The sequence below is a fragment of the Mobula hypostoma genome, chromosome X2 (assembly GCF_963921235.1).
Source record: "Mobula hypostoma chromosome X2, sMobHyp1.1, whole genome shotgun sequence".
Classification (NCBI taxonomy): Eukaryota; Metazoa; Chordata; class Chondrichthyes; order Myliobatiformes; family Myliobatidae; genus Mobula; species Mobula hypostoma.
This window is the reverse complement of record NC_086129.1, coordinates 7,325,890-7,352,462: the sequence shown is the minus strand read 5'-3', so window position 1 is coordinate 7,352,462 and position 26,573 is coordinate 7,325,890. Positions and strand designations below refer to the sequence as shown.

Sequence of the window (26,573 nt, the reverse complement as noted above, 5' to 3'; positions counted from 1 at the left end):
TGACATACATGACTTCAATATTTTTTCCTGGAAAATTGCTTATTCGAGGTTCATATTTAGAACGGAAGCATACTTAAATAGGCAAGACATGATCTGACAGTTCAGATTAATTTTAGGGGACAAACTAACTCAGACAAATGGTCCGACAACGATGAGAGTCATTGATCGTGTGGATAGTCAGAGCCTTTTTTTTCCCCAGGGCTGAAATGGCTAATACAAGAAGCACAGTTTTAAGGAGCTTGGAAGTAGGTACAGGAGTGATGTCAGGGGTAAGTTTTTTTAGGCAGAGAGTGGTGAAGCGTGGAGTGGGCTGTTGTCGACCGTGATGGAGGCGGACACGATAGGGTCTTTTAGGGGACTCCTGGGTGGGTAGATGGAGCTCAGGGTTATGGGCAACCCCAGATAATGTCTAAGTAAGGACATGTTCGGTACAACATTGTGGGAGAAAGGTCCTGTATTGTGCTGTAGGTTTTCTGTGTTTCTCTATGACAATTGTTTTACGAAATTAAGCACAGTCTGTCACTGCGGAGATTGCACTGGTCTGACGTATTCGGTTATAAATAAGTTAAAATTCTTTATTTTTAATCTGTTGAAATCCGTCCCAGTGGAGACGCTAAATGGTAATAAAACCCCAGACATGTGCTGCCTGAACAGTTCATTCCGAGAGATCGCCTGTAACACAGCGGGACAAATCTCTGGCCGGAGAAAATGTCTGGAATGTTGGACAGCTACAGAACTGCCGAGAAAATATTGTACGTGTTCATTGCCGTTATTGGAGTTCCTGGTGAGTGAGCAGATAAATTCATGTTTGGTATTTCTGTGTGTTAACCGGAGTGAACCTGTCCATGATCATTTGACAAGCTTCCAAGTTGATGATTATTGCACAAATATCCGACAGAGATAGCGATTCTGTGAATTCAGCATTCTACTTTGTTCATTTTCAATGAAAAAGGAGACTAAATCTCTCTGTCTCTCTCTCCAGTGAATTTAGTGGCGATTGTGATCCTGTCCCGGGGAAAGTGCGGCCTCTCTACCTGCACCACTCGCTACCTGGTTGCCATGGCAGCGGCCGATCTACTGATCGTTGTCACGCACGTCTTCTTGTATCGAATCAGTGTGTATTATTTCCCGTGGAGTTTTCTGAGCATCACCCCTGTGTGCAGTGTTACGAACGTACTGAAGTACACAGCCACAGACTGTTCTGTCTGGTTCACCGTCACCTTCACCTTTGATCGGTTTGTCGCCATTTGCTGCCCGAAGCTGAAAACCAAATATTGCACCGGGAAAACTGTGGCTGTGGTTCTGACAACAACCGGCGTACTGTTAATTTTGAAAAACGTTCCCCGCTATTTTTCGTTAGTACATGCTGTGATAATCGAGAATATACCTTGGTTCTGTGTGACAATCGACGATTATTTCACTGACCCCGGGTGGGTGGGATATGACTGGCTCGATACGGTTTTAACTCCGCTGCTCCCTTTCGCTGGGATCCTGCTGCTCAACGCTCTGACAGTCAGACACATTGTAGTGGCCAGTCGGGTCCGTAAGGGGCTGAAGGGTCAGAGCAAGGGGGAGAACCGCAGTGACCCGGAGATGGAGAGCAGGAGGAGGTCTGTGGTTTTACTCTTCACTCTCTCCGGCAGCTTCATCCTCCTCTGGATGACACTGGTTGCAAACGTCATATATTATCAGGTTTTGGGAAAAGGTTTTCAGTTCACTTCTTCTGAGTGGATCTTCCACTTCGTCGGGATTTTGCTGAGGGATTTCAGCTGCTGTACGAACACATTTATTTACGTGGTAACTCAGTCGAAATTCAGGGAGCAGGTGATGAGCCCGGTGAAATATCCGGTCAATTCAGTGCTTCAGTTCATTAATAAAGCCGCGTCCTAAGCACAACCCAGCGGCGGCCGCAATGTCTCCACTCCGGGATCCAGCACCTCACATTCACCACCTGATCTCCCAGTTGCTACTCCCGAGCGGATTGTCCCATCGACCGTCTGCTCCGGAATTTCAAGATAGTCCCAGGTGTCTGTCAAAGAACCACTCCAGGATGCCGATCACCAAGCGCTCTGCGGAAATGTCCAGCCATTCCCTTTCATGCCCAGTAACCTGACCGCTGACATGTCCAGAGGACGGCAGAGCTACTCTGCTGCTGGGTAGTAATGCGATATCAATCAATCCGGTTTCCGCCTTCCACATGATTTACTGACAAACGTGAAGAGAAAATGTATATGTATAGAGAGAGTGAGCAAGAGGGGAGGTATGAGTGTTAAGAAAGAGAGAGACTGAGGCGGGGGTGGGGGAGAAAGAGAGAGGGAGAAAGGGACAGAGAGAGAGAGGACTGTGGAGCAGAGTGGAGATCCTGGGAAGGAGTTTGGGAGAGGTTGAGCGGAACAAGGAGTGAGAACTCAGGAAAGAAAGAGAAAGAGAAACGGGGACAGAGACTGACAGATAAGGGATCCGAGATAAACAGCGACGGGGAAGCGAGGGTAAGAGAGACCGGCGGGGTTTGGGGAAGGGAAGGGCGAGAGGGATTGAGGGGAACTGGGGAGAGAGGAGCAGACAGAGTGGAATTGTTGAGGAGGAAGAGACGAATGTAGGTGAAGGGAGGGGGGAAGAGAGAGTAGGAGGCAGTGGGAGACAGAGAGTGGGAAAGAGACAGTGGGAGACAAGAGATGGAGAGAAAGACAGGGTGAGGGAATGGGGACAGGGAGTGGAGATAGTGAAAAGTGCTGCGGGGAGAGTTGGAAGAAATGGCGATTTTTTTGGCTGCGGGATGAAGGACAGGGGTGTGTGTGCGAGAGGGAGAGACAGAGAGAGACAGAGAGGCAGAAACGCAGGGAACGAGAGGTGCAGTCTGGAGTAAAGGATGGAGAGAGAGGTAGAGAACGGAAGTCAATGTGGAGTCGGAGAATCACGGAGAATGACACGACCTCGTGGAGTACCGGGACACAGGTAAACACTGACAGACGGGGCGGTGAAGGAGGCGGACGTGGTACAGGAGTCGGGGCGTCACGTGACAGCAGTAGGAGCAGTCACGTGACCGCACTGGGGGTGTTGTGAGCGGTTCTGGTCTCCCAGCAACAGGAAGGCTGTGAGAAAGCCAGAGAGGGCGCAGTAAACATTCACGGGGAATGTTTGGACAACCTGTGATACGGCAGAGGAAGAGGCCCCGAACCCCGCCATGTTTGACAGACACACAGAAATGTGTCTGTGAAAAAGCCTCTTAAAACCCCTTATCGTATCGATCTCCGCCAGTAGCCACGACAGCACATTCCAGGCACGCAGCGCGCTCTGTGTAAAAAGAAACTTGTGTAGCACGTTGTCTCTGATCTGTCCCACACTCACCTTGAAATCATGTCCTCTGGTAATAGAGACTATCACTTCGTGAACAAACGATGTCGGTTCTCTTCTCTCAGATCTCTTCTCAGCCTCACTCTGCCTCAGGTCTCCCCTCAGCCCCCATCGCTACAGAGGAAACAACTGATGTCTGTCCGACCTTTCATTCCCTCTGATCCATGAGGCAACCCCTCCATTTCCAGAACATCAGCTCTCACGCGATGCTCCCTCCGCCGTAACAGGCTTAGAGTTCCTCCTGTTGTCAACTAGCGACCCATGGTTCTGTGGTGGTGATGGAGACACCCGGATGGTAAGATGTGTCCAGGTGCCCGGGACAGGGATGTCTCCGATCACCCCCGTGTCATTCTAAAGGGGGAGGGTGAGAAACCAAAAGTTGTTGGTACACATTGGCACCAATGACAGGTAGAAAAAGGTAAGCAGGTCCTGAAGAGAAATTTTGGGAGCTGGGTAAGGGGTTTGGAACCGATGTGCTCCCGCCGAGGATGAGGTAGTTGGTTTGTAAACAGAGACAGTATGTTGTGAGACTGCTGCCAATGAGAGGCTGCTGACAGGGCAACCTGGCAGTCAACAGGATGAGTTGCATTGGAAAGACGCACAGAATCTAAATGGCTGAATACAGGACTGATGGCGTTAGATTTGAATGCGCGCATTATACAAACTGACGTAGAAGAGTTACAGGTTGGCATGCATGAAATTGTGGGCATCACTGAAAGCGTGACTCTGTTGGTAAACATAATGAAATCAAACCATCAGAAAGAGCTGACAGTGGGTCGGAAGGTGCTGAGTCGTTGTGGGTTGAGCTAAGGAACTGCAAGTGCAAAGAAAACCCTGGTGGAAGGTATGTACAGACCCCGCCCGCCAGCCCCCCCCACCCCCACACACACTGTAGTAAGCATATAGTCTACAAACTACAACGGGAGATAGAAAATGCATGTCAGCAGGACAACGTTACTATAGTCATGTGGGATTTCAGTATACAGATAGATTTGGAAAACCCGGTTGGTGATGAATGCCATGAGGGAGAATTTCTGGAATGCCTGCGAGGTGGCTTTGGAGAGCAGCTCGTGGTTGAGCCCACTAAGGGATCTGCTGTTCTGGACAGGGTGTGATGCAATGAGGCAGGATAGAATCTGCAATTTGAGAAGGGGAAGCTGAACGTAGATGCAGTGTTGCAGAGGAATGACGGAAACTGCAGAGGCCTGAGAGAGGAGCTGGCCAAAAGTGATTGGAAAAGACCAACGACACCGATAACGTCAAAGCAACAAGGGGTGGAATGTCTGGAAGCAATTCAGAAAGCGCAGGATATACACATCCCCAAGAGAGAGAAGTATTCAAAAGGCAAGATAGTCCATAAGATGCAGGAGCAGAATTAGGACATCTGGCCCATGGACTCTACTTCACCATATCACCATATCATCCTGGCTGATCCAATTTTCCTCTCAGACCCAATCTCCTGTCTTCTTCCCGTATTCCTTCATACCCTGAACAATCAATCATATTTCACCTTCGGTATTAAATGTATAGAGAGACTTGGCCTCCACAGCCGCCTGTGACAAAGAATTACACAGATTCACCACTCTGGCTAAAGAAATTCCTCCTCATCTCCGTTCTAACAGGATGCCCTCTGTTATTGGTCATCCGGTCTTAGACTCACTGACCATAGGAAAAATACTGCCCGCATCCACTCTGTCAATGCTCCTCAACATTAGATAGTTTTCAATGAGCTCACCCCTTATTTTTCTGAATTCTGGCCCAGAGACATCAATGGTAATATGACAACCTATTCAACACTGGAACCGTTTTCGTGCACCTCCTTTGAATCGCCTCGAGATTCAGCACATCCGTTCTGAGATAATGAGCCCAAACCTGCTCAGAATACTACAAGTGAGGCCTCACCAGAGCTTTATAATGTTTCAACATTCCATCCTTCCTTTTACTTTTCAGTCCTCATGAAATGATGCGAACATTAGATTTGTCTTCCTCACCACAGTCTCAACCTACAAATTAACCTTTACGGACTTCAGCACAAGTTTCCCCAGTTTCCTCTGCACCTCGTTTTTTTTTTAAATTTTCTCTCCGTTCAACCATTCATTTCTTCTTCCAAAGTTCCTGACCAGACACTTCCCGACTCTGTATTCCATCTCCCATTTCCAATCCCAATCTGTCTAGCTCCTTCTGTAGCCTCTCTACTTCCTCAGAACTACCTCCCCCCCCACCATCTCTGTTCATGTCCTCTGCAGATTTTGCAACTAAGCCATTAAATACATCACCCACGTCACTGCCATATAGCATAAAATAATCGGTCCCATCACAGACCCCTGTGGAACAACACTGGACATCTGCAGCCAGACAGAAATGTTCCATTTATTCACATGTTCTGCCTCCTGTCAAACAGCCACTGCTTCATCTGCGCTAAACTCTTTACTGTAATAACATGGGCTCGTTGCTTGTTAAGCAGCCTCATGTGTGCCACCTTTTCAAAGTCCTTAACTTCAAAATACACAACGTCAACCGATTGTCCTTTGTCTATCCCTCATGTTATTTCTTCAATTAATTCCTACAGATTTGTCAGAAAATCATGCTGACTGCGGCCCTTTTAATCATTTGCCCAAAGTACCCTGAGACATCATCCATAATAATCGATTCCAACATCTTCCCAAACACTGCGGTCAGACCAGCTGGCCTTTTGTTTCCTTTCCTCTGCCTCCCTCGCTTCTTCAAGAGTGGAGTGACACTACCCTTCCGAACCGCTCTGTTCCTTATTCTTCACCAATTCCCTGTTCTTCCTTATCTCTCTTCATCTCCCCACTCTGTCTTCTCCCTCTTCCACTCCCCACTCTCCCTTCTCTCTCCCCCCTACTCTCCCTTCTCTATCTCCCCCCCCCCCACCCCACTCTCCCTCCTCTCTCCCCCCACCACTCTCCCTCCTCTCTCGGCCACTCCCCACTCTCTCTTCTCACTCACCCACACACCACCATCATTTCTCCGCCCGCTCCCCACTCTCCCTTCTCTTTCTCCCTCTCGGCTCTCTCCATTCTCTCTCCCACAGCTTACAACCACTTCTCTCTCCCACTCCCCATTCTAACTTCCTTCTGTCCGAGTGCCTTTTTCCATTTTCTCTCACACTCTCGCTCTCAGATTTATCACCTCCTTTCCCTACCCACTCTCCGAATTCCCTTTCGCATTCCCGACTCTCTCTCCTCACTGACCCACGCTGACGCTCGTTTCTTTCTTTCCCACACCCACTATCCCTTCCGTCTTTCACTTTCCGCTCTTCTCTGTCACCTACCGACGTTCCCCTTTCTCTCCCACACAATCATCTCTCCCATATCTCCGTCCCAATCACCACACTCTCTTCCCTCTCTCACTCCCACCCTAACTTATCTTTCTCCCACTCTCCACACTCCCTCTCTCTCTCTCCCATTGCACTGTATCGTGTTCCAACTCCTCACTGTCCCATCTCTCTCTTCCACACTTCCGACCCTTCATTCTATCTCACCCACACCCCACTCCCCACCCCCACCAACACTACCTTCTCCCTCTTTGGAGTCCACCTCCTCTCTCTCTCCATTAACTTTTCCGACTCGCCACTCTCCAACCATCTCTCTTCCATCTCCGTCCACCACTCCCCATTCCCCCTTCTCTTTCTTCCTCCCCACTCTCCGTTCCTTCTCCCCACTCCCCATTACCCCTTCTCTTTCTTCCTCCTCACTCTCCGTTCTTTCTCCCCACTCCTCATTCCCCCTTCTCTTTCTTCCTCCCCATTCTCCGTTCCTTCTCCTGTTACGTACCCCATAACTGGGTTGCCAAACCAGCAGAAATGGATCACTCAGTTGGAGTCTGGAGTACTAGAACTAAGAAAGTTTTATTAAAGAAACAAGCAACACAGTAATCGAAAGGATAATAAATGCAACAATTCAACAATGATAAACACACATGTGCACAGCATTAAGATAACAGCATCAATCAAGCTCTATCGTTGTCTAGGGGTAAATGACCAATTTCAAAATGACTCAAAGTTCAGTCCAGTTAGTAGTTCAGTTCGCAGTAATCGTTGCCATGGCGGTGGACAACGTGGGGGAAGAGAGAGATAGAATAGGAACAACTGATCATTCAGAACACTGCTTCACTCACAGACCGGCGAGATGGCTCACAGACCAGCGAGATGGCTCACAAACAGCTTTTTGGGCGGGTCCTTGGTGATGTCACCTGAGGTCACCGACTGTGACCCCTCCTCCAGATGCGGTCGATCCTCTGCAGTGAACCCGGCACCCAGGCAAGGGCGGACACACACCGGGTTCCCGCTGATCGTACCTTTCCACCCTTGTCGTTGTCTGGCACTTCTCACCCACTCGTGAGAGGCGCACCGCTTCCAGGGTCTTGTTACCTCGGGTGGCGTGTGTGTTGCCTTAGCGAACCTGTCCCTTTTTATCCCCCTGCTGGGGTATCGCCTGTCCATCACTTCAAACAGTTCAGGCTTCAAAGGGGGGAGCCGCTCCAGACAGCTCTCCCTCCCACATCCCTTCATTACACATCTCCAGACGCTGCTCCATTGTTCCTTATCTCTCCTTCCCCTGAGGGCAGGTGGCAGACCAACTGCTGATGCCACTGATGCTAGCCCAGGCCAGCAAACATCTTAATTTTATGTGTATTCTCGTAACACTTCCCCCCTTTAAGGATTTTTACCGGGAGGTAAAAATTACAAACATGACTACATTATCTGATACATACACAATATACATCTTTAACAGTTATTTAGCTAATACAGAGAATTTGAAGCTGTCAACACCTGGACAGACAGTCATCACATTTTCTGTTCCTTTTACACGTGTTATTAATAATCCCTTAGACCAGGCTCCAACTCAGCAAACTTCATAGTGGCCAAAAACACTGATGAATTGCGACCAATGTAACCTCTCATTTGGTTTTCTCCCGGACCACAACAACAAGGGTCGTCCCATTCCGACTCAATTTTCTCTCGCAAGGGCTTAGTAGGAGGGGGACGGGTATTGACCGCAGAGTTATTGCAAAACTTCCTGCAGTACCCCACCATCTCCAAGAGCCTTCTGAGGGCCCTCTTGTCTGTCGGGGTTGGGAGGTCAGCGATAGCCTGCACTGTAGCTTGCATCACTGCCAGCTGCCCCTGTGTCACCACAATTCCCAGGTAAGTGACCTTCGTGTGGCCGAATTCATTTTTTTCAAGGTTCACTATCAAGCTGGCTTCAGACAGCCGTGTTAAATTGCCAATACACACCTCTGTGTTCATCAGCCCTTTAGTCACTGAATTACTCAAAAAATATGGGTGTTGTTTACTTGGCTGCCCTATTGTAACCACAATCACCCAACGTCCCAGTTCTTTGCATTTCCTCGGGACAATCAAACACATGGGTGCGAGTCGTTTAATTACTCCTTCGGGGATTAAGGGAGAGACCTTATCAGTAGACCTGGCCAAAACAATAGCCTTCTCCCATCTGACCGATCCCATCCTAATCTTTTCAAAATGTTTTTTTCCTCTTAACAGGGGGCCCCTAGCTTCATTGATTTCCACGCTAACACCGACTAGGTTTGTTAGCATATCAAAAGCCGGTGACCGTCTCAGTTCGCGTCGGTCATGATCAATAACATTCTTCCCCCTGGGCAGCCGGTAAATCTCTTTAATGATTCCACCAACTGTTTCCTCCACCACCGCAAAATGTCCACCGGGGGGTACCTCGTGGGCCATGTTAAAAACCTCATCCCCATAACTCTTTTGCACCACCCCCCACTCCTCATCTGCGGAAGCTGTACTTGATTTCCCTTTCTTCCTTAGCACTTCCTCATCCGCACAATAGCTTGTCAAGGCTGTGTCAGAGAGAGCGGTCTCGGCAAAAACCATCAGCCCCTCGTCTCGCTCCTGCGTCTGCACAAATTCTTTCCTGGCTACTGCTACGCCCGTCCCAGCTCCCTCACTACCTCTTATCTCACTACACCCTGTCTCATACAAGGTTGGCAGAAATGTTTCAGCCAAATTCACCATCGCGGGCGGGGCCTCCATGCTGGCAGGCTGACCCGTCAATCTCACGACTGGGAACACGATTCCTCCGGCGATGTCATTACCGAGCAAGACTTCCACGTCTTTCATCGGAAATTCGGACCTCACCCCGATCGTGACTAGTCCAGAGACCAGGTTGCTCTGTAAATGTATCTGGTGCAAAGGGACTGACTCTGTCCCTTCCCCAACACCTTTGACCTCTACCTCCCCAGTCTGGGTCTCTGAGCTAAACTCTAATACACTCCTCAGTATTAGTGACTGACACGCTCCCGTGTCTCTCCAGATCCGCACTGGAACTGGTTTTAACCTCTCCTTCACTGACACCAGTCCGGCCGAGATAAACCTCTCGCGCCCTTCCTGGACTTTTTCAGACCTGTCCTTCCCTAGCGGTTCGCTTAACAGCTCGATACAGCCATTCAAAATTTCCGCTTTTCCTTTCCCCGTCTCCTTCCTTGGGGCAAAGCACCTGGACGCAAAGTGTTCGACTTTCCCACAATTATAACAGACGACCCCAGGAGACTTCCTACCAGGCTGCTCCCGGTCTACCTTATCCTTTTCACTAGTCCCCGGCTTACTTTCTGACTTTTCCGGCGGACTCTCCCCTCCGTCCTGACTACCCTTCTGGTAGCCTTTACTCGGGGCAAACTTCATTTTATGCGTCAACGCATACTCATCCGCTAACTTAGCAGTTGCGGCTAACGTGGCTGCCTCTTTCTCATCGAGGTAGGGTCTCATACCCTCAGGGACACAACCTTTAAACTGCTCAGTCAGAATCAGCTGCAGCAGTCTGTCATAATCCCCCTCTACCCCCTTCGAGGCGCACCAACGCTCACAATATGTTTGCATCTCGCGAGCAAACTCCAAATACGTGCGGTCCCACCGCTTCCTCGCATTCCGGAACCTCTGCCGGTATGCCTCCGGGACCAACTCATAAATCCTGAGGATGGCCTCTTTCACCACCTCATACCTCTGGGCATCTTCCGCGGACAGGGCTGAGTAAGCTTCTTGGGCCTTCCCTTTCAGTACACTCTGAAGTAAAACAACCCACTTATCCCTCGGCCAGTCCTGACTTATAGCCACTTTTTCGAAGTGGAGGAAGTACCGATCCACATCGGTATCGTCAAATGGGGGAACCAGCCTAACCTCCTGCGTCGCCCGGAACCCTCCACCTTGGTTCGGCACGAGCCCCTGCTCGGCCCTTATCTTTAACTTCTCCAGCTCAAATTCCCTTTCCCTCTGTTTCTCCTCTCTCTCCAACTGTCTCTCTTCGTGTTCTAACTGCCGTACCCGGAACTCGTGCTCGAGTCTCAGTTTTTCAAGCTGTACCTGTACCGCGTCTCCAGCAGGTTTTTCAATAGACACCTCCCCCAGCTCACCTTGGGGAAACACACCTTTAGATACATAGTGCTCTACAATAGCTCTGTGTATCTCCTCTCTCCTCATTGTCGACTTCACCTTAGCAAGATTCACCCGTTTGGCCACAGCTATCAATTCCGATTTCCTGGCATCCTCTAATGCCTCCAAGGTCGGCGCCTTTATAAATTCCTCAACCTCCATTTCTGCTGTTTGTCTTTTCTTTCTTTCGGGAATTTTAACCCAATCAATTTACTCCGTCCCAAATTTAGCGTTCAAAATCGCGGACGAAAACCCCACTTATGTTACGTACCCCGTAACTGGGTTGCCAAACCAGCAGAAATGGATCACTCAGTTGGAGTCTGGAGTACTAGAACTAAGAAAGTTTTATTAAAGAAACAAGCAACACAGTAATCGAAAGGATAATAAATGCAACAATTCAACAATGATAAACACACATGTGCACAGCATTAAGATAACAGCATCAATCAAGCTCTATCGTTGTCTAGGGGTAAATGACCAATTTCAAAATGACTCAAAGTTCAGTCCAGTTAGTAGTTCAGTTCGCAGTAATCGTTGCCATGGCGGTGGACAACGTGGGGGAAGAGAGAGATAGAATAGGAACAACTGATCATTCAGAACACTGCTTCACTCACAGACCGGCGAGATGGCTCACAGACCAGCGAGATGGCTCACAAACAGCTTTTTGGGCGGGTCCTTGGTGATGTCACCTGAGGTCACCGACTGTGACCCCTCCTCCAGATGCGGTCGATCCTCTGCAGTGAACCCGGCACCCAGGCAAGGGCGGACACACACCGGGTTCCCGCTGATCGTACCTTTCCACCCTTGTCGTTGTCTGGCACTTCTCACCCACTCGTGAGAGGCGCACCGCTTCCAGGGTCTTGTTACCTCGGGTGGCGTGTGTGTTGCCTTAGCGAACCTGTCCCTTTTTATCCCCCTGCTGGGGTATCGCCTGTCCATCACTTCAAACAGTTCAGGGTTCAAAGGGGGGAGCCGCTCCAGACAGCTCTCCCTCCCACATCCCTTCATTACACATCTCCAGACGCTGCTCCATTGTTCCTTATCTCTCCTTCCCCTGAGGGCAGGTGGCAGACCAACTGCTGATGCCACTGATGCTAGCCCAGGCCAGCAAACATCTTAATTTTATGTGTATTCTCGTAACACTCCCCACTCCCCATTCCCCCTTCTCTTTCTTCCTCCCCATTCTCCGTTCCTACTCCCCACTCCCCATTCCCCCTTCTCTTTCTTCCTCCCCATTCTCCGTTCCTTCTCCCCACTCCACATTCCCCTTTCTCTTTCTTCCTCCCCATTCTCCGTTCCTTCTCCCCACTCCCCATTAGCCCTTCTCTTTCTTCCTCCCCACTCTCCGTTCTTTCTCCCAACTCCGCATTCTCCCTTCTCTCTCCCCACTCCCCACTATCATTTTTCTCTCTCCAACTTCCCAATCCCACTTTTCTGTCTCCCACTCCCCTCTCTACATCCCACCCCGCATTGTTTTCTACCGCTTACATTCTCCAAAATCTTATTTTGCCCCACAGCCTACTCTCCATTCTCCTCTCATTCCTCACCTACCCCCTTCCATCTTTCCCATTACCCACAGTCCTTTCACTTTACCTCACTCGACCACCTTCCCTCTCTCCCACTCCTACTCTCCCTTATCTCTTCCCCACTTCCCATTCTCCATTTCTCTCCCATCCCGCTATTCCTCAATCTACCTCCACCCATTCCACTTTTCTATCCCGCATTCTCTCTCCAAATCCCCACCCAGCCTTCTCTCCCACTACCCACTCTCGGTTCTCCATCTCTCATCCTAATCTTTATTCTCTCCCACATTCCCACTCTCTTTTTTCTCTCCCAAACTGCACTCTTTCTTCTTCCTCTCCACCTTCATTTTCCCATTCCCCTTCCCTTCGCTCTAACCTCTCTAAAACTCGTCATCTCTCTACCCCATATTTACTCATTCTCCAGCGTTTCTTCTTCCATTCTCACTGCCACTCTGTCCACCCCTTTCACTGTCCAGTGGCCTTTGGTTTCCCTGTTCTTCACCGCATTCCTCATCACATTCCTCATCTTCCTGATTTTAACAATGGTGTACAGGGACACATCTGAACACCCCCTTTTCTAAGAACATATATCCCTGAACTGATGCGCACACCGGGCATACATTTCTAACTGGGGATTTCGGACAGCCTGGCCTTTTTTTGCTGAATGAATATGGAGTGGAGACAGGGGAGACAGATGGAATGGAGTCTGTGTGTGAGAGGGAGAGGGGATAAAGTGTGCGTGGAAGTGAGGAAGGAGGGCGAGGATCTGTGAGAGATCTGCAGAGAAACACAGAATATTCTGGAGGAACTCAGCAGGCCAGGGAGTAGTTGTGGAAAAAGAGTAAACAGTTGATCTTTCGGGAAGAGACCCTTCATCAGTAACCCACCCCAGGCGTTGTGCTGGCTTGATAGCGGGTTTATTACGCGTTCCAGTGCGTAAGGAGCTGAGTGATAAGGCATTACTTCTAGGGATTCTCACAACAGCCGGAGTTGATTGTTAATTTAATTTCCTGCAGGTCGTAATAATCTGTTTCTGCTTAATGGCGAATGAAATTTGCAAACCATCATAAAATGGCCGACCTGATGTTGAAGGTCAATTGCTGAGCAACGAAGTAACAGGGCGTAAACAACGGCTGCAACGTTACAAGTAAGAGAGACACCGACTGGCTGGAAATAAAATTGCAAAACCAATCTGGAGGCACATAACAATCAGCACTTGAAATAGTTTCTCTTAAATGGCGGAATATTATTTGTTTTGCGGGTAACGGCAAACAAAAGACAATATCAACAAAAGTAAATGAATATTTTTAAAAACTGGAATAACTAAACTGGCAGAGCGACACTGAACGAAAGTGATGACTGATGGACTCCTGGTTTGATGTCTGATATTGTATGTGTTGTTTCCCGTTTGTGTAATTTCTTCTCTTTCTCGCGTGTTAGGTGTTTGATGTTTGCGAATCTTAGAGTTGTGCTCTGAATAAATACCTTGATCATAAATATACTTTGAAGTTTTCAACCTTTGTCCAGGTGCTCGGGGACTGTTCATCAATTTGATGGTGGGGAGGAACAGGCTATTTCTGAATTGTTGAGAATCATTCCTGAGGCTCCTGTACCTGTTCCCCGGGTGAGGCATGTCACGGGTGCTGAGGGTATTTACTGAGGCACCGCCTGTTGGAGGTGTCCCTGATGGTGGGGAGAGTTGTTCCCGTGATGAATCGGTCTGAGTCTGCAGCCCTCTGCAGCCTTTTGCAATCCAGTGATTGCAAACACAAGGGCTGGAAAGGCTGAAGGTTCCACTGTCCACGGTGATACGACCTGATCAGAGGCCTCCCCCACACATCTGTAAACATCGCTAAAGTATTGGGGAACCACTGGCCTGCTTTCTTCCTGATCACATCAATATGTTCGGCCAAGAATATATTCTCAGAGATAATGGCACGCAGGAACATGGAACTAGTCACTCTATCCAGCACTGACTCCTCGATGGGGACTGGTTTGTGTCTCTCCTGACTTCCCCTTCCCAAAGTCCAAAATCAATTCCTTGGTCTTGCCGACGTTGCGTATGACAGGTTGGTAGGGTATGATGCTCTCCAGTTCCCTCCCTCTTGTTTCATTCTGTCGCCTGTCAGTCACACTGCAAACCAAGATCCTGTTATAGTCTCGACCGTTAATTCCCCAATTTCTCCTAGTTCCCTTTGATTGTGCCACGGCTCCGACCGTTCATTCCCCATTTTCTCCTAATTTCCTTTGATAGTGGAACACCTGGTTTTCATCAGGACCTGCGGCATAAGAACCCCGGTTTTGCACCCACTCGTTGCCAGATCGTTGGTTTTGCCAGTGTGGTAGTTAACGTTCCGGCCGCTCAGGATTGTGCGTTCTACGTTTTGCTTCAGTACCGAGATTTACCTGTGAACTTCCGTCTCTCCGTGTCAATATAAACTTTCTACGTTCTACTGCAATTCTGAGGGTGACCTGTGAAACTCCGTCTCTCCGTGTCAAGATAAGTTTTCTAAGTTCTACTTCCGCCCCGAGATTTACCTGTTTAACTCCGTCTCTCCGAGCTAAGAAAAGTTTTCTCTGCCGCTTTCCTTTCTACGCTCAATGTCAAGACAGTTCTGTCTGCCTTTGGCTTTCCTGCACACCCTCCAGTTTACCGTTTAAAGTTCACACCCTCATCTGCATCTTAACTTAATCTCTGGGCCTGTGTCCTGCGTTTGGGTTCGCCTCGTTTTGCAACAGAAAGATCCGGCCACTGTGGACCCAGCGGACATGAATAGACTTCAACAAGCCATACAAGGGGCCATACACTCCAACCAGGGGAATGCCATACTAGATCTAGTACCAGGTAATGAACCGGGTCAGGTCACAGATCTCTCAGTGGGTGAGCATCTGGGGGACAGTGACCACCGCTCCCTGGCCTTTAGCATTATCATGGAAAAGGATAGAATCAGAGAGCACAGGAAAATTTTTAATTGGGGAAGGGCAAATTATGAAGCTAAGGCTAGAACTTGCAGGTATGAATTTGGATGATGTTTTTGCAGGGAAATGTACTATGGACATGTGGTCGATGTTTAGAGATCTCTTGCGGGATGTAAAGGATAAATTTGTCCCGGTGAGGAAGATAAAGAATGGTAAGGTGAAGGAATCATGGGCGACAAGTGACGTGGAAAATCTAGTCAAGTGGAAGAAGGCAGTATACATGAGGTTTAGGAAGCAAAGATCAGATGGGTCTATTGAGGAATATAGGGAAGCAAGAAAGGAGCTTAAGAAGGGGCTGAAAAGGGCAAGAAGGGGGCATGAGAAGGCCTTGGCGAGTAGGATAAAGGAAAACCCCAAGGCATTCTTCAATTATGTGAAGAACAAAAGGATGACAGGAGTGAAGGCCGGACCGATTAGAGATAAAGGTGCGAAGATGGCCTGGAGGCTGTGGAAGTCAGCGAGGTGCTGAATGAATACTTCTCTTCAGTATTCACCAATGAGAGGGAACTTGATGATGGCGAGGACAATATGAGTGAGGTTGATGTCCTGGAGCATGTTGATATTAAGGGAAAGGAGGTGCTGGAGTTGTTAAAATACATTAGGACAAATAAGTCCCCTGGGATTGACGGAATATTCCCCCGGCTGCTCCATTAGGCAAGGGAAGAGATTGCTGAGCCTCTGGCTAGGGTCTTTATGTCCTCGTTGTCCACGGGAATGGTACCGGAGGAGTGGAGGGAGGCGAATGTTGTCCCCTTGTTCAAAAAAGGTAGTAGGGATAGTCCGGGTAATTATGGTCCAGTGCGCCTTATGTCTGTGGTGGGAAAGCTGTTGGAAAAGATTCTTAGAGATAGGATCTATGGGCATTTAAAGAATCATGGTCTGATCTGGGATAGTCAGCATGGCTTTGTGAAGGGCAGATCCTGTCTAACAAGCCTGATAGATTTCTTTGAGCAGGTGACCAAAAATATAGATGAGGGTAGTGCAGTGGATGTGATCTATATGGATTTTAGGAAGGCATTTGACACGGTTCTACACGGTAGGCTTATTCAGAAAGTCAGAAGGCATGGGATCCAGGGATGTTCGGCTAGGTGAATTCAGAATTGGCTTGCCTGCAGAAGGCAGAGGGTGGTGGTGGAGTGAGTACATTCAGATTGGAGGATTGTGACTAGTGGTGTCCGGCAAGGATCTGTTCCGGGACCTCTACTTTTCGTGATTTTTATTAACGAACTGGAAGTGAGGGTAGAAGGGTGGGTTGGCAAGATTGCAGATGACACAAAGGTGGTCTTGTAGATAGTGTAGGGGATTGTGAAAGATTACAGAGAGACATTGATAGGATGCAGAAGTGGGCTGAGAAGTCGCAGATGGGGTTCAACCCGGAGAATTATGAGGTGGTACACTTCGGAAAGACAAACTTCAAACAGAGTACAAAGTAAATGGCTGGATACTTGGTAGTGTGGAGGAGCAGAGGGATCTGGGGGTACATGTCCACAGATCCCTGAAAGTTGCCTCACAGGTAGATAGGGTAGTTAAGAAAGCTTATGGCGTGTTAGCTTTCGTAAGTCGAGGGATAGAGTTTAAGAATCGCTAGGTAATGATGCAGCTCTATAAAACTCTGGTTAGGCCACACTTGGAGTACTGTGTCCAGTTCTGGTCGCCTCACTTTAGGAAGGATGTGAAAGCATTGGAAAGGGTACAGAGGAGATTTATCAGGATGCTTAATACCAGAGAACATGTCTTTAAGGTATAGGGTGGGAAGTTCAAGGGGGATATTAGAGGAAGGATTTTTACTCAGAGAGTCGTTGGTTCGTGGAATGCACTGCCTGAGTCAATGGTGGAGGCAGATACACTCGTGAAGTTTAAGAAACTACTGGACAGGTATGTGGAGGAATTTAAGGTGGGGGGTTATATGAGAGGCAGGGTTTGAGGGTCGGCATAACTTTGTGGACCGAAGGGCCTGCAATGTGCTGTACTATTCCATGTATATGTAAGCCCACGCCAGACAGGGTTCCCTACTGGGACAGCACGACCATCTCCTCCGGGAGGTCATGGAGAACCTTCGTTCCGTGTCTGCCCATGTCACGCAGATCGGTGACCAGGTTGACCGTGTATCAGGGCTATCTGGCTGTTTAGTCACATGACTGTAACTCAGAAGCTAGGGCTCGTAGGGCCAGAAAGGCCAGCTACCAACATATAGTAGTAACCGTTTCAAAATTAAGTTAACAGAAAGTTCTGGAATCCAATCACAAACAAGAGAACAATCTGAACCCTGCTGAAAGGGTCTCGGCACGAAATGACGACAGTACTCTTTTACTTAGATGCTGCCTGGTCTACCGAGTTCCTCCAGACTATTACAAGAACGTTCTGTGATCCTGGTGGTATAAATAAATTGTCTCCGAAAAGACAGCAGGCAACCGAACGTTTTGTTTTATTCACTAGTGTGCAAATGTTTTCCATGGTACATAATCAAAATCGTCTGATTGTTCAAAAGCATAATCGCTTTGGATCTTTATCGTCTATTGCATTAATTACATGATTACAATTACAGTGTATTGTCAAATTCCAGTGTATCTGTGATTCACATTTAACGTTTTCTATATCAGATTGAGTTTCTATGCTCTGACATCCCTGTTCCTTTATTTCATGTATAATCACCTTTCCAACACTTCCTATGGAAAACATTTTCGGTTATAGGTATTGGTTTACGCTTTACATCCTATTTAAGAAAGTAAAGATCGGATGGGGAAGAATTCAAAGCGCGGCATCTTCAGCCTCTCTGGGAAACAACAGGAAATGCATCTACGTTTTCTACGTTATGTGGATGACGTCATCACGTACGCAGAGGTTCTGATGCTTTCGAGCTCCGTGACTATTAGTCTTCTACCGCTCGTCGATTTCCTTTACATAGTAAACTGCTGCAGGTTTCAGTTACATCAAAAGTTGCCGGGATGGCGCTGATCGAACGGCGGGAAGCGCCTGTTCCATGTTTTAACTCTAAACAAAATAAAATAATAAAATTAACACTGAGGCGCTATCTATAACTATCAGTTACATCGTGATCTGCTAAGTAATTTCGACTGTGGGAAATCTGCATATTAAGCAGCGTGACATCACAAAGTGAATACAAAGTTCTGTGATTCTGGGATTATACCGAACCCGTGACTCTCCTTCTCCCTTTTTAAAGTCATGTCAAATGTTTTAGAATTGGTCAGCGTGGTCATCATCGTGTTTGAAAATAACAGAAATGACGGCAGACAGCCACATGACGCCATGTCACATTGTGCAGTTCATCTACATCTGAGAATTAGAGGAGGCCTGTCTTCCCATGTCTGAGCATCAAAAACCACAGGGAAATCAGACTCGAGTCATAACGTCAGCATGAAATGCGACGGGCGGAGCATACAGGCTCCCTCATCTGTATCGCACCACGACGGATGGAAAAGCAGACCTTCGAGCGTGTATCACCCGCTATTACTGCAGCATAGGCCGAAGGCATATCATAACTGAAGCCGGAGACCCGCAGTACACGGGCCACGTGGAAGAGGAGCTTTCATTTGCTGGTATATCCAACGCAATAGCATAGAGGTCATGTTACACCATTGCGGACCATCCGTCACGTCACAGCTGGCGCGCTGCATCTGGATGCTCTCGCTAATCAAAACGTCAGGACTGAATCCACTGGAGAGGGTGTACGGGGTATCGAATGTTTGAGCTATGAGGAAAGACTGGACGGTGTGAAACGAAAATAGTAGTAATATACACTATCCCATCGACCGGCACAGTAGGGAGTGGGAAACATTCTTCAGAAGGTGATATCCATGACCCGAGGGTCTCTGGGTAAAGAAGCAAATGGTTAGAGAAAAGTAGCTAAAAGAGGAATGTGGCTGAGGTACAGTTGTTCGAAAGCCAAATACTCCTAACTGCAGAAGTCCATCACAGACTACAAACCAGTGAATATCCCCTGCATTTTCATCAGCGTAACCGCCCCCTTCCTCCACCGTGACAACTAGAATTGTACCCGCTACTCCACCCGTGGCTAAACCAGAGATGTGTTTATGAAGTAGAAATTAGACAACGTCTTACTCCAATATTATCGAAAAGTTGTTGACGTTTTTCATTGCGTCTAGACAGCCCGGTCTGAGTGTGTGAGGGAGGGGAAAGTTCTCCTAACACCCCAGGGGTTGCTGGACAATGATCGATAACGGCCAGAGAACTGCGGGCAAACACCTGGTACAATTAGATATTCCCGAAGTGGTTGGCAATAGAATCATGACCAGTGAGGCTACTTCTGCGCCATGTGGTTCTTTGGCTTTACTGTGCCAAAGCAATTTCACTGCGTAAAGTGGAGAAAAGAAAAACATAAACTCTAAATGAAACAGCTATGAATGAAAACAAATGAACAATTCACTGAGAAAAAACGAATGCCCGACGGCTGGGATAAGGTGAATAGTGCTGTTATTACATCCTGTGTCACCACAAAGTCAGAATTGCGATAATTCCAAATCTTAGCAATGAAAAGCCGATTGGAGAAACACTGGACAATGTGCCAAACTGATATTCGAGATCATAAGACTGTTGACACTCGTTGTCTCTCACACTTCACTTGGCAGAACATGGAGTCTTTTCCAGGATTACAGTTCTGACATGGAGCAGAATCAGTCAAGTTAATGATAAACCCTGGAGCATCGCCTGACATTTCAGGTTGACAACCGGTACTCCTCCCTGGGAAAGAAACGGCTTTCTAAGCGAATGACGCATATCACGCCGCCCACCGACCAGGTCTCAGACTCAAAACAGCTGAAAACCCGCGCAGTACATGACAACGCTCTCCATAATCACGAATCAGATCCAGACAACGCCTCCTACCTATTGCTGAATCTCCGACAAGATTGCAGATCTAACGGTCCCTCTGTATAACTTTATCCTCTTTTTTTTTCTACCCCTGTATCCCTGTATACCCATCTGTTTCTATCGCTCTTTCTGTGACTTCGTATCTTGCTATCCCTATATGACTGTATCTTCCCATCCCTGTGCCTCTGTATCCCTGCGTCTCTGTATCATTATTTCTCTGTATCCCTGTCTCGACATCACTGCATCCTTGTATCGTTCTATTCCTCTGACTCTGCAGCCCTGTGTCTCTGTATCCCTGTGTCTCTGTATCATTATTTCTCTGTATCCCTGTCTCGACATCACTGCATCCTTGTATCGTTCTATTCCTCTGACTCTGCAGCCCTGTGCCTCTGTATCCCTGTGTCTCTGTATCATTATTTCTCTGTATCCCTGTCTCGACATCACTGCATCCTTGTATCGTTCTATTCCTCTGACTCTGCAGCCCTGTGCCTCTGTATCCCTGTGTCTCTGTATCATTATTTCTCTGTATCCCTGTCTCGACATCACTGCATCCTTGTATCGTTCTATTCCTCTGACTCTGCAGCCCTGTGTCTCTGTATCCCTGTGTCTCTGTATCATTATTTCTCTGTATCCCTGTCTCGACATCACTGCATCCTTGTATCGTTCTATTCCTCTGACTCTGCAGCCCTGTGCCTCTGTAATTTTCTTTCTCTGTAGCCATGTCTCTACATCGCTGCATCCCGGTATCTCTATATCCCTGAGTTACTGTATATTTCTTTCTGTTTATCGCTGTCTCTACATCACTGTAGACCTGTATCGCTCTACCCCTCTGTCTCTGTATCCCTGTACATCTGTATCCATCTTTCTCTATATCCGTGAATCCCTGTATTCCTGTGTCTCTTTATTCCTGTATCTCTGTATCACTGAATCCCTGTATGTGTGCATCCCTGTGTCTCTGTATCCCCTTTCCTCTGTACCCTGTGTCTTTGTATCACTGTATCCCTGTGTTTCTCCATCCCTCAGTCTGCCTTATCTCTCAGTTATCGCCTTATCTTTTTTATCCCGCTATCAGAGGTTCTCTGGATATGCGCGCCTCTCTATTTCTGTGTCTCTGGATCGCCGTGCCTCTGCATCCCTGTGTCTGTGTATCCCGGCATCCCTGAATTCCTGTATCTCTCTATCCCTGTGTTTCTGTATCCCTGTATCGTTGTATCCATTTATCTCCATATCCCTGCACCCCTGGTCTCAGTATCCCTGTAACTCTTGTTACGTACCCCGTAACTGGGTTGCCAAACCAGCAGAAATGGATCACTCAGTTGGAGTCTGGAGTACTAGAACTAAGAAAGTTTTATTAAAGAAACAAGCAACACAGTAATCGAAAGGATAATAAATGCAACAATTCAACAATGATAACCACACATGTGCACAGAATTAAGATAACAGCATCAATCAAGCTCTATCGTTGTCTAGGGGGTAAATGACCAAATTTCAAAATGACTCAAAGTTCAGTCCAGTTCAGTTCGCAGTAATCGTTGCCATGGCGATGGACAAGGTGGGGGAAGAGAGACAGAATTGGAACAACTGATCATTCAGAACACTGCTTCACTCACAGACCAGCGGGATGGCTCACAAACAGCATTTGGGCGGGTCCTTGGTGATGTCACCTGAGGTCACCGACTGTGACCCCTCCTCCAGATGCGGTCGATCCTCTGCAGTGAACCCGGCACCCAGGCAAGGGCGGACACACACCGGGTTCCCGCTGATCGTACCTTTCCACCCTGGTCGTTGTCTGGCACTTCTCACCCACTCGTGAGAAGCGTACCGCTTCCAGGGTCTCGTTACCTCGGGTGGCGTGTGTCCCGTCTTAGCGAACCTGTCCCTTTTTATCCCCCTGCTGGGGTATCGCCTGTCCATCACTTCAAACAGTTCAGGGTTCAAAGGGGGGAGCCGCTCCAGACAGCTCTCCCTCCCACATCCCTTAATTACACATCTCCAGACGCTGCTCCATTGTTCCTTATCTCTCCTTCCCCTGAGGGCAGGTGGCAGACCAACTGCTGATGCCACTGATGCTAGCCCAGGCCAGCAAACATCTTAACTTTATGTGTATTCTCGTCACACTCTGTTTCCCTGCGTCTCTGCACCCCTGTGTCTCCGTTACTCTCTGTCTCGGTATGTCGATATCACTGCTTCTCATTCTTTGTGTCTCTCTGTCTGTTTCTCCATCTATCTACCTCAGTATCTCTATATCGGTGGTAAAGAAAGCAAATGCAATGCTGACATTCATTTCGAGAGGGTATGTAAGGCATTGACTTTGGCCAGACTGCAGTTCGAGTATTGTAAGTACTTCTGTGGGTCTTACCTGGGAGGAGATGTGATGCGTCGGTGCATCCAGATGTGGTTCAATATATTATTCTGCAAGTGACAGGGTTAACCGGACGAGGGGCGCTTAATGGCTCTGTGCCTTTACTCGCTGGACTTTACAGGAATGATGGGGAGTGATCGATTTGACAGAAACAACTGGGCAAACATCCCCTTCCTCCAGCGTGAACACTATAATTATGCCCTAGATTCCATCTCTGGCCAGATCAGGTAGGTATCAGATAGCAGACGTAGTACTACAAAATTATCCAAAGTTTGACAAAGTTGTTGCTCCTGAGCATTCATATCTTTAAAAAGCGCGGTCTGTGTGCGTGATGGAGACGGAAGCTCTCCGTTGTAGTAACTGGAAAATAATCATTAAGAGCCAGAGATCTCTTTTTGCCACAAGAAAAATGGCATAAAGAAAAATCAAGCTATAAATGAAATCAAATGAACAATTCACTGTACAAATGAATACCGGGAGGGTTGGTTGAGGCGAATATCGTTGTTATTACATCGCGTGTGGCTGCATAGTGAGAATTGTGAAGAGTTCTGAGCTTCACAATAAAGATACGATTATAGAAGCACTAGACAATGTGCCAGAATGACTTACGAAATCGTAACTGCGCTGAGACATGATGTCTCTCACTCGTCACTTGGCAGAACATGGTGTCTGCTTGAAGCTTACAGTTCCGGCATGGGAAAGAATCGAAAAAGTTAATAGTAATCTTTAGAATGTCACCTGATATTTCGGGGTGGCAACGGAGAAAATGCGGCTTTCTGAACGTATTGACAACCAGGCATTTCTCACTGTTCACCAACCTGGCCTCCATGTCAAAGCAGCTTAAAACCCGCGCAATTCCCTACCACATTCTCCATAATCACTGAACTGATCCGGACAGCGACAAACACCATAACAACCACTTCAGTATAAATATAGGAAAATCACCGACATGATTGCAAGTGTTTCAGTCCTCCGCATAATTGTGTCCCTGCATCCCTGTACCCCAGTGTCCCTATATCTCTTTATCCCTGATTTCCTGTATCACTCTTTCTCTGTATCTCTGTATCTCTATATCGCTTCATCCCTGTATCCCTGTATCACTGCATGTCCGTGTCTCTGTAGCTCAGTATCCCTGTATCCTTCTGCCCCTGTCTCCGTATCCGTGTTTTTCTTTATGCCTGTACCCCTGTATCTCTGAATCCCTGTGTCTCCGTATCCCAATATCCGTGTATCCTTGTTTGTGTCTCTGTATCCCTGTGACCCCGTGTCTCTATCCTGTATCTCTGTATCCCTGTGTCCCAGTGTCTCTATCCTGTATCTCTGTATCCCTGTGTCCCAGTGTCTCTATCCTGTATTCCTGTGTCACTGTCTCCCGGTCTCTCTGTATCCACGTCTGGCTCTCCCTATATACTTATGTCTCTGTACACCTGCATCTCTTTTCCTTGTATGCCTGTCTCCCTATACCCCAGCATCTCTACTTCCCCGTATAGCTGTATCTTTGAATATTTGTGTTTTTATCTCTGTGTCCTTGTATCCTTGCATACCTGTATCCTTGTGTCGCTTTATTTATGTGTCTCTGAATCTATGTATCTCACTATCTGTATCCCTGCATCATGTATCCCGGTGTTTCTGTGTCACTGTGTCTCTGTATCCGTCTATCTACGTACCGCTGTGTCCCATTCTCCCTATCCCGGTGTCTCCGTAACACATATCCCTTTATCACTCTATTGCTATCTCCATATCCCTGTGCCTCTGTATCCCTGTGTTTCTGCATTCCAGCATACCTGTATTCCTATATCCCTGTGTTTCTCTATCCTTGTGTCTCTGTATCCATCTGTACCTGTATTCCAGCACATCTCTATTCCGGTATCCCTGTGTCCCCGTGTCTGTTTGACCCTGTGTCTGCTTTTCCCCCGTCTCTGAATATCGGTATCTCTGTATCGATTTATCACTTTACCTATGTATCCCCGTATCCCTTATCCCTGTATTATTGTGCTTCTGTATCCCGATATACCTGTATTGCAGTATCCCTGTATCCCTGTGTCTCCTTATCCCCGCGTTACTGAATCTCTATATCTCTGTATCCCTCTGTCACTTTATCCCCATGAATTTGTGTCCCTGTTCCTCTGTATCGCTCTGTCTCTTTACCCCAATGTCTCTCTATCCCCGAATCCCTGTGTCCGTTTATCTCTGCATCTCGGTATCCCTATGTATCTGTTTCCCTGTGTGTCCGCATTATTGTCGCCCTATTTCACCGTGTCTCTGCATGGCTAATCGTTTTTATCTATCTCCACCTCCACCCAGTTCTCCTTTCTCCCCGTAACCTTTGATGCCATGTTCAATCAAGAACCTATCAATATCTGCCTTAAAAACGCTGAAAGGGCTAACCTCCACAGCTGCATGTGGCAACGAGTGATGTACCAGAGAAAGCATTCAATTTTCTCTCTGGGAGCATCGCGGCATGAATTGGTTGCTGCCCTGTGTGTGGCCGCAAGAGACATCACCGGAAAAATCTTCCCCTCAGTGGATTCGGTCTAATAAAGTAGCCAGCAGAAACAAAGGAGCCACTCACTCCCCCCAACCCCCCCGTCAGATAGTCCATCTTTACCCTGTCCCATCCGGCTGAAATTACAAAAGTCTGAAAGCGCCAGGCTCAAGGACAGGTCGATGCGACCACTATCAAACTCCTGACGATATTTCTTTACAGTACGATAGACTCATAGCCAAACAATCTACGTAATGTGCTTGCACTAAATCGTTTATCAATGGTACACTAATCCGGTAACTTTCATTATTTTAGTTTAGTACAGCTCAGTGTTCAGTGGTAGATTTGATTTCTATAAACAGTATGAAAGAGACGCCTTTTTACTGTGTCCTGGTCCGTGAGGCAAGGGGAAACCAAAACCGAATGTAGAAAAATCTCTCTCCGAGTTCGACTCATCCTGTATTTTAAACTTTAGGGAATCTTGCCCGAGGACTCTCAAGTCTCTTTGCACCCCGGATTTCTGAATTCGCTGCCTGCTCAGAAAACCAGCTGCGTTTCCATTTTCCCTCTAACAGAGAGCGTGACCATACATTCCTCTGAGCGGTTTATATTGCGAGGTCGTGTTTGACATCTGATTCTGCTTGCCAGCACAGTGACGGTCAGCTTTTATGTCAAGGACAGCTCATTCGCGTGATCCAAATCATTCTAGATTACTTTTTTTTAACTGAGACCAGAGGAGGGGATATCGGCCTCTCTGCATGCATGCCAGAAGATGAACATGGAGACAATCTGACGCAAGAATAAATTAATTAAAACTCCATCCTCCACCCTGCCCTTGAGGTCATTTGGAGTATCTCTGACACCTCCCTCCTCCTTCTGGTTCTCTCCGTCTTCCTCTCTGGAGACAAACTGTCAAACATTAATTTCAGACACCAACTGATTCCAACGGGTATACCGAATATTCCTTTTCCCACCCTATCTCCTGTACAAATGTTATTTTCTTTACTCAGTTTCTTCGCCTCTGCCGCAACTGTTACCAGGAAAGGGCATTCAATTTTTAAGAGGTGGTCCTTTTTCTTTAGGGAACGTGGTTTCCGTACTGATGCGGTCTTCACCTGCATCTCCTCCATTTTCTGTACATCCACACACACCCCATTTTCCCCCCACCTGAACGGTGTAGGTGTTTCTAACTACCACTCCATCAGCATCTACATAGAGCACGTTACGCTCCACAACATGGGCCATTTCCAAATGGATCCTTCCAGTACACCTATCTTTCCACCACCCGCTTCTGTACATATTCTTTAAATATCGCTCCATCCGCGATTCCCTTGTCCATTCGCCACTCCACACGACTCTACCTCGAGACACTACCCCTAAGTGCTACATCTGCCCATTCATCTCCTGATTCACCTCCATTCGGAGACCCAAACAGTTCTCCCAGGTGGAGCATACATTACCAACTACTGGTGCAGCAGACCATAAATACAGGCGGATACCCGCAGCGCGCGAACCACGAGGAGGCAAGCTTCAATTTGCTGGTATACCTAATATAAGTACAGAGTGGTCATGTTGTTATATTATGACACA

At 47.7% G+C, this 26,573-nt stretch overlaps 1 protein-coding gene across 1 annotated transcript; it reads left to right on the top strand.

The window, feature by feature from the left end:
* The first annotated feature begins 671 nt into the window (after nt 1-671).
* On the top strand, nt 672-1,959 carry LOC134340899 (probable G-protein coupled receptor 139). Its single transcript, XM_063038481.1, has 2 exons — nt 672-784; nt 983-1,959. The coding sequence occupies exons 1-2, from the start codon at nt 709-711 to the stop codon at nt 1,888-1,890; spliced, it is 984 nt and encodes a 327-aa protein (XP_062894551.1). The 5' UTR covers nt 672-708; the 3' UTR covers nt 1,891-1,959.
* Nucleotides 1,960-26,573: the final 24,614 nt, after the last annotated feature.

Coding starts and splice junctions, on each gene's coding strand:
- LOC134340899 (XM_063038481.1), top strand. CDS start 709: ATGTCTGGAATGTTGGACAGCTACAGAACTGCCGAGAAAATATTGTAC. Junction 785..982: donor TGCCGTTATTGGAGTTCCTG/GTGAGTGAGCAG, acceptor CTCTCTCTCCAG/TGAATTTAGTGGCGATTGTG.